The sequence below is a fragment of the Egretta garzetta genome, unplaced genomic scaffold, assembly GCF_000687185.1.
Source record: "Egretta garzetta isolate BGI_Z169 unplaced genomic scaffold, ASM68718v1 scaffold121, whole genome shotgun sequence".
In the NCBI taxonomy this organism is placed as follows: domain Eukaryota; kingdom Metazoa; phylum Chordata; class Aves; order Pelecaniformes; family Ardeidae; genus Egretta; species Egretta garzetta.
The window spans coordinates 62,698-70,751 of NW_009258479.1; the positions used below are offsets into that span (position 1 = coordinate 62,698).

General features: G+C 59.6%; 1 protein-coding gene across 1 annotated transcript in view; it reads left to right on the top strand.

Moving 5' to 3' along the window:
• The first annotated feature begins 4,214 nt into the window (after positions 1-4,214).
• The window catches only part of RNF44 (ring finger protein 44), an 11,048-nt gene continuing 7,208 nt past the window's right edge, over positions 4,215-8,054 (top strand). The window contains exons 1-2 of the mRNA XM_009643827.2: positions 4,215-4,880; positions 5,066-5,200. Of these exons, the coding sequence (XP_009642122.2) occupies positions 4,850-4,880; positions 5,066-5,200 (166 nt within the window). The 5' untranslated portion in view covers positions 4,215-4,849. The remainder of the gene's footprint in view (positions 4,881-5,065; positions 5,201-8,054) is intronic.

Sequence of the window (8,054 nt, forward strand, 5' to 3'; positions counted from 1 at the left end):
CTCGCTGGACACCCCGGAGATGCTCCGCCCGCCGCTGCCGGGGCCCCAGGGCCCTCCTGCCTGACCCGGGGTCGGTAAGCAGGGCCCGGCTTGGGGCGAGCCCTCGGGGTGTGAGAGGGGATGGGAGGGGAAGTGGTGAAACTCTTCAGAAAGTTGTAAATGGGGAAGAGGTAGGAAAAAAATAAGCCCCAAATGACGGGGTGGTGACGGTGGCACCTGGGGCAGTGGGACAGGCCATGCCACGCCACCCACCCTGCGGGGTCCGTGCTGGCAGCGCGGGGCTTGGGGCAGCCCCGTCCCACAGAGGACGGGTGGGACCGGGCCATGGGCAGCTGGGCTATGCTCTGGGCTTGCTTTCCTGGGCAGGAGTTGAGCCCCACGGGCAGTCTGCGGCCAGGCGGGTGCTGTCCCTCCATGCAGGGACAGCCCCTCTTCCCATGAGCACGGCTTGGTTTTGCACCGGCATCTCGGCTGCAAGATCTGCACCAGCCCTGTGCTCCGGCACAGCTGGCCGTGCGTGTCTGCAGCTCTGGAGCTTGTCCCCGTGCTTGCCTCCTTGCTGTCCTGTATCACCACCTCGCTCAGTCCCTCTGCCACCTGCACCCATTTTTGCTCCGCTGCTGGCTCTGACACCCCAGGACCCCAAGTCCCCCTGTGTGCAGCAGCGGGGCCATGCCCTGGGGAGATGCAGGGCATGGCCTGGGAGGGCAGGTCAGTCCCTGAGGCTGGGAGCCCTGGGAGGAGGAGCAGGCGCCGGCCTTGCTGGCTGTCGGAGGGGAGCAGGCTGCGTCTGATGTCACTGTGGTGCATGGTGGGTAATTATGCACGTTGCAATGAAAATAATAAGGCCGGCTCCATAGCGGTGTCTAAAAATACTGCTAATGCGGAGCGCCTGCCGGGTGCCTTTGTTTGTCACCTTTGGGTGTTTGCTTTGAGGCTGGCCGGGTGGCAGGAGCCGTGCTCTGCGGCGTCACGCCCCTCGGGTGGTGGGTTGGTTTAGCAGGTGAACTGTGGTCCCTCCATGCCCCTCTGCTCGGGCAGTGGTGCCAGCAGAGCTGGGGCAGGGGTTGGCACGGGAGGTGAGGTGGGAGCCACCTGGGTGTGTTTGGGAGGCCCCGGTGTCACCCTCTCTGCACAAAGCCATGCAAGAAGGAGTCGCAGTGGGGTGGTGGGGCTTTGACACACACACACACACACACACACACACACAGCCTTATTTGGAGCCGGGTGCTGTGACATGTGGCTATTCCTGTGTCCCAGCAACCTGTCCTGATGTGCCCTGGCAGGTACCAGCATGCTGGCCTGCAGGTGGGCTGGTGGAGATTGAGGCGCGGGCTCGGGCGGTGCGGTCTGTCTGTGGCTGGGGCAGAGCTCACTAGGGCTGCCGGGCTTTCCCTCCAGGGCTGCGTGACCTGGCACCGGCAGGACAGGGACTGTGGCATCTTGCTGCTTCTCTGGCTGAGCAAAGGCGGGAGGGAGGGACGCATGCCTGGATCAAAGCGGAATGGTGTGATGGGTGCTGGGTGGCACCTGGGTGCTGGCCCAGGGCATGGGCTGCCTGGGGTGCTGATCTCTGCTCCGCGGGCAGGCAGGCGTTCTGTGCAGCTGCCTGTGTAGCTCTTGCTGCTGCTGTGGTCCCTCCATCTGCTGCCAGGAGCCAGTAGCTCCCCGCTGCAGCAGAGGGAGAGGCTTGCAGGGGTGGCGAGAGCCATCTGGAGCCCCGGCTGCTCCAGCCACTGGCCTGGCATGCTGGTGGGGGGAAGGTGGCGGGTGGCAGGACAGCAGTGGAAGGCTGGGGAAGGCAGGAAACGGTGAGTCTGTGTGCTCAGGTCTCTGCGATGGGTCTCTTCCACTTTGTGCAGGAGGTCAGAGTGGTGGTGGCTGCTCTTGGTTCCTAGTCCATGATGGCAGAGGGCTCTGGCTCCAGCCATCAGCTGCGAGAGCTGAGCCTTGTCCCTCTTCACCTCGGAGTGGGTGGAGAGGCATCGCCCCGCCTGTGTGGTGGGCTGCCTTGCCTTCAGGGTTGTGGTCGACTTTTTGGGGCCCCATGCTTGCACTCTCCCTTTGCTGGAGGGGGAGCATCGCTGCTGCCTCTGCTCTTGCTGGGCGCTAAATCTGACCTCTGAAGCCATGTGTGGCAGTGATGTTCCCCTGAGCAGTGAAACACACCGTCCCCCCCTGCCACGCCATGTGGCTCCCCATTGGTAAGCGAGGAACAAAGAACAGGGAGAGGAGACTTTGCGAATCCCCATTGATTCGCACCGTGGAAGCTGCCCGCCGTGTGTTTGCGTCTGCCTGCCTGGGACCAGGGCTCTGTGAGGGGAATTGATCAAGCTGTAAAACTCAGAGCCAGCTAATGAAATAGGGACTATAGATTTTTATTTTAAATGGAAGAGAGTTTAGGGGAGATTTAATTATCCCTGTTTTATGGACCTGTTAGAGGAATGAAATAACAGCCGGCAGGTAGGCCCTGGGCTTTGGCTGGCAGCACTTCTTCCAGGTACATGCAGAGCCAGCAAAGTCCTGCCACCCTGGGGCAGTGGTGGGGAGTGAAGCAAAGTCGCTCAGAGCAGAGCAGGACAGGGCAAAGTCCTGCTTGTCCTGTCAGGTGTCCCTGCTTCCCCAGTGGGAGTATCTGTGCTGACATAGCAGTGGGGCTGGCCCTGGGGAGGTGGGCTCCCAGCCCAAATTGGGGCTGGTGTAAGAAGAGCTCTCCTTGTCCCTGGGGCTTGGTGCGGGCCTATCCTTGGTGGACATCAGAGAGTTTGGGAGCCCTGTGCTGCTAGCTGGGTGGTTCCCCCTCCCAGGTGTTGTTTCCCCAGGGCTGCAGGCACTGAGCTCTCGCTGAAGCCTGTGTACCTGTGCAGAGCGTGTGGGGTTTGTAAATGAGAGCTGCAGAGCGCTGGGATTTGCTGGGCTTAGCTGTGTGTCGGACACGAGCTGTAACACTGTCACTACAGCCACTCCTACTGTGTGCATCCACTTCACCGTCACGTGAGGCCGGCCACGGGGCACAGCTGGGGAGGTGGTGGCTGGGCAGCTGGCGGTGAGCAGTGTGGCGGTAGTTTTCGGCAGAAAAGCATGGAGCTGTTGGATGCTTTTGGTTTTTTGCCTCTGAACTGAGGAGCCAGTGCATGGCGTTTTCCCACCATCCCTTGGCTCCCTGCTCGGGGTGAGCTGGAAAACTGGTTTGTCACCTGCCCTATGTAGGTGAATGGTTGGCCAAGGGATTGCATACCCACCAGGCAGGTGCAGCACACAGAGTGCTGGTTTGATGTGTCAGAGGCTGCTAAAATGTCCGAGGAAGCTGCAGGTGCTGGGGGGCCCTCCCAGAGGCCCTGTGACATTGGCCTGGCAGGAACTCGGGAGAGCCAGGCCCTGAGCCTCGTGGTCACCAAGCTGCATGAGGATGTTGGTGGCTCCTCAGGACAGGTCAGTACTGGTGAGGAGCAGCATGGATCCATGCTGTCAGCTTGAAGTGGTGCTGGGAGAAGCCAGCCTGCCAACTCCCTGCGCAGCAGAGCCACCCCAGGGTGCTTATCCTTTCCTTCGCCCTTGCAGCTGCAAGTCCTCAGCCTTTCAGGGCAAGAGCCATTTCCTGGAGGGCACAAGCAGCCTACGGGAGCCTGGGTCAAATACGGGCTGTCTGGGTTTTCTGGAGCAGGGTGGTTTGGGGGAGCTCCCCGCTTTACGGCTTGGATGGTAAAGGTGAGGTGAGCAGTGTCCCCAGCAAGCAGCACTCGTGACAGGCCTTGGCAGTATTATTTTCTGGCTGTAGCCCGGTCCCTGGAGATCTGGCCTCACTGGCTGCAGGGCTGTAGCTGTGGGCTTTCCTTGGCTACCCTGGAAAGCAGGATGAGGGATTTCAGCTCAGCCATGCAGAGTGGAGGACTGGCCTGTGTTGCTGTGTGCTAGGAGCTGCTTCCTCTCGGGTGAGCCTGCGTGGTGGTGACCTCTCGCTGTCAGCCCTGGGAAGGGAGGGCCTGTGCTCTGGTCCTTCCCACCCCAGCCCAGCAGCGCTGAACCGTGGTCCCCTCTGGCAGATTGTCTTTTTCCTGCTGTGGTGGTGGGGCTCCTTGGCCAGGTTTGCATTTCGAGCCGAGTGTCTTAGTTGCTTTTCTCTCTGTGCCTGCACTTCGGGAAAGTGGTGAATAATAAAAATCCACCAGTGAGAGCTGTAGCAGAGGTCAGTCAGCTCCTGTGCCCCAGGCTGCTCTGTTGTCACCGCACAGTCGCTCTTTGTGCACAGGGGCTGTCAGCTTGGAAGTCATGGTTTTGCTCTTAAAACCATCCCCAGGCACTGGTGTGGGGTTCTCTGTGAGTGATGTACTGGGGAGGTATTGCAGCACGCCTCCTTCGTGCTTAAGGCAGTGGTCACTGCCTGTTTCGGTGCATCTTGTAAGCAGCCTCCTGGCAAATTTTAAATCAAGAACAAAAGAGGGTAAATGGTTGCTGAAAATCATTAATTTCTCTGAGCTCCTTTCTGAAAATGATCGTTGCAGGCTTCTTAAAATGCAAAACAAAACACCCAGCCCAACTTCCTGACTGTCACTAGCGCTTTCAAGAGATGCTTCGTTTTGCTGAGCGGTAACCAAATTGCTCTTTGCCGTCCACCAGCTTCTGGCTCTGCCCGTATCCTTTGGCTGGAGCCGTGACGCCAGACACTGCCGCTCTGCCTCCTGCACGCTGGCGGCAGAAGGGCAGCAAGGAGGGGAGGCAGAGGGGTCCAGCCTGAGCCCAGCTGGCAGAGCAGTGGGGAAGGTGTCTGGAGCCCAGGCCCCTTCTGCCCTCGGCCACTCACTTGGCAGATGCTATGAACGCTGTCCACAGCATGTAGAGAGTGGGCTGGATGCAGAAGGATGCTTGTGAAGAGGTGGCAGGTGAGCTGGGGACTCCCAGGGACGCTGTGTGGGGATGGGGGGAAGGGGGCTGGAATCCTTCCTCCCTGGGCTGGCTCAGCCCAAGGAGAGATTGGGGCTGTTTTAGGAAAGAGCTGTCTGAAAAGAGAACTAAAATGTGAAGGGCAGAGGAATAGGGAGTCCTGAACCGCGGTGTCTCATGGTAGGAAGGAAGGGGAGGACCGGGGAGGCTGCCCACACGGCAGGTTGGGGACGGACGTGGCAACGTTCGCTCTTCTCTCCCTCACCATGTGCAACTGAGCTGTGGAACCAGCTGCTGCAGGGTGCCGGGACAGACAGAGGTGAGTGTGGTTTGACGTGCTTCTGTCTGGGGGAGAAGAGTCCACCCAAGAGAGCGGAGGACATGACCCATGGCTTGATGCTGCTGAGCTACAGAGGTACCTGAGCTGGACCCGGCTGCTGCACCAGCAGTCTTCTGGTCATGCTATTCAGGTCGTGCTGGTGTTTCTAGGGCAAATGAAGGAAGGTGGACATATCTCTGCAGATTATTTACCCTGTCCTGAGGAAATGAAGGCTTCTGCAAGCTTACTGTTTGTGAGTCTTTTCCTTTCTGCTTTGAACTCGCTGGATGGTGTCAGTTGTGGTAGGTGTCAGGTGCGGTAGCTGTCTCAAAGGTCTTGGCTTGCTACAGGCTCTGGCTCATTGGGAGGAAGATGCTGTTAGTTGTCTCTCTGCAGTGCAGCTCTGCCTTGCTATTAGACATCAGAGAATCCACGTGGGAGAGATCGACAGGAAACCGGGCATTATCAGTTCCGCTGCCTGTGCAGCTACTCGTTCCTCATGTCAGCATCCTCCACGTGTGTGTGGCTGGAGGCGTTTGACGGGAGTGCTGTCAGTCTGGGGGTGTGAGTGGGTGGTGTGTGATCATGGCAGAGGCGTCTTGCCTCCGCTGCCAGCGAACTGAGCTCCACCAGGGTGTGTGGAGCGGGGAGGGAGCTCCTCGCCTCCCTGTTTCCCCAGTGGAGGAGTGCTTCACCCTGCAGTAGCTGCTAATGTTGGGGTGTCCCATGTCCCCTGGTGCTTGTGTTGGGCCTTGGGTAGAGTGGGGACACTCCTGCTGCCTCCCTGGCAACCTGGGTGCCTCTGGGTGCTTGGTGCTTGTTTCTTCTCGCTTGTTTTCCAGGCAGAGAAGAATCTGGGGCCTCTTCCTCTCCCTGGACTTGGGGGAGAGGCTGGGGAGAGTGTAGAGGCAAGCTGTTGGCATGCTGGGTGTGGGGGAGAGGACAGGGCAGAGCATACCTCCAGTGGGAGACCTGCTCACACCACTCGAATCACCCCGGCTAATCCTGTGACAGACCTGACCTATATATGGGGCAAGGGAGGCGGCACGTCTGCGGCAGCAGATGGTGTCTTAAAGAGCCTGGGCTCAGGGAGGCTGTGGTTCCACCGGCCTCTGGCTCTTGCAAGGGACAGGATGGGCTGCTTGTTGGCTGCAGAGCAGCTGGGTTCAGTCTGAGCAGCCCCTGCAGGTAGAGAGCTTTCTAAGGCTGCTGCCTGGCACAGGGGGTCCCGCTCATCTGGAGTGTCACAGATCTTGGTGGCTGGACTGGGGACCCCTTGTCCTGGCCCAGAAGCACTGACCAGTGCTGCTGTCTATGACCAGCCTTGCTGTAGCATCAGAGAGGTGTCGCTTGGGCTCCTCACATGGAGGGCTCCCAGACAGGGCTCCCAGACCTGGGGCAGCATGATATTGGTGGCTGTGTTCCTGACTTGATGTGGGGCAGGTGTGGGCTGAGCTGCTTCCACGTGCTCCAACCCTGTGGCTGGACTCATGGTTCCCCATCCTCACAGGAGCTGTCTAGGCAGGCTTGGCTGTACAGCCGCACGCAGCATGGCTGGTCCCGGCTCTGCAACAGGAATTGTCCAGCCTGGCTTGGCAGGGAGCACGAGCAGTGCCTTGCTGTTGAGCTGTGCTCCACTGATGGCTTCTCCTGATGCCGTCCTGAGGACATCGATAGCTGCTGGCCGCAGGGGAGCTGGTGACGCTGGAGAGGGTTGGGAGGGAGTGTCAACACCCATATCCACTGCCTGTGGCCTCTGCCTGTTGCCAGTGTTCTGCCCAGGGTCAGGCCATATCCTGGCAGCCCTGTAAAGGTGCGGTGCTGCCTCTGCCCACAAATAGCGGCAAGGTCAAAGTGCAGAGTGCTGTCTTCCTCCTCTTCCCTCTAGTCCCCGGCTCTTGAAGCAAAGAGGCTGCAGTGGAGCAGACCTTGTCGGTGATGGTTCAGGTCTGGGCTGACAATTCAGTCCTTTGGCTGTTTTCTCCTGGGGTGCCTGTCTGAGCACGTGGGTCTGACCCCATCATAGGTCTGCCCCATGCCCTGCCGCTTTCCTGTCCAGTGGGTCCCCTACCATGGGAACAGAGGCAGTTGGCTGTGGTGCTGTTGACAGTCATGGTGAAGGAAGCTGGCCCCAGGATGCTCCATGCCCTGGGGGATCCTCGAGGCTGGTGTGGGTCCTCATGTGCACCTGGATTCAGGGGGAGAGGGGGGGGAGAGTTGGCAAACTGGCCTTGAGAGGGGCCTGGAGGGAGCTGGGCATGGGGCTGGGCTGGGGCAAAACTGAATCGGACTGTTCATCACAACGATGAGCCTATTGAATCGTTGCCACCGATCTGAGGTTTTCTTTAAAAGGGGTGATGTTACAAATTAATTAGCTCCCTTCTGGTCGTTAGCACTTTAAAGCCCAGCTGTCGGGGAGGGCTGGTTTATAGGCATTACATCAGGGCTGCCGACTGGCTCGCTCGCCTACCTGGGAATTTCTAACTGTGTGTTGTAACCCGGGGAAGTTTGGCTTGGATGCAGCATCTGGCTTTCAGCAAAGCTGCCACGATGTGCCCTCCTGAGCACAGGGGCTTGACTGGTGCTGAACGGCACCGCTGGGGCATGCGGGGAGCCGGTGGCACAGCCTCTTGGCGAGCAGTTCCCATGCTGGGCTGATGGGCAGCCAGCCTCCTGGAGATGCTTCGAGGGGTCCCTGCTCCTTGTCTAATCGAGGGGAGAGAGCAGGGGGCTTTTCTGAAGCAAAAGGGGCTTTTCTGGTGCCTGGAAATTCGAACTGGGTAGTGATGCCCTGGGAGAGCCGCCTGTGCCTGGCAGGCTGCCGGTGCGGGCGCGGGCTCCGGGCCGTGCTGAG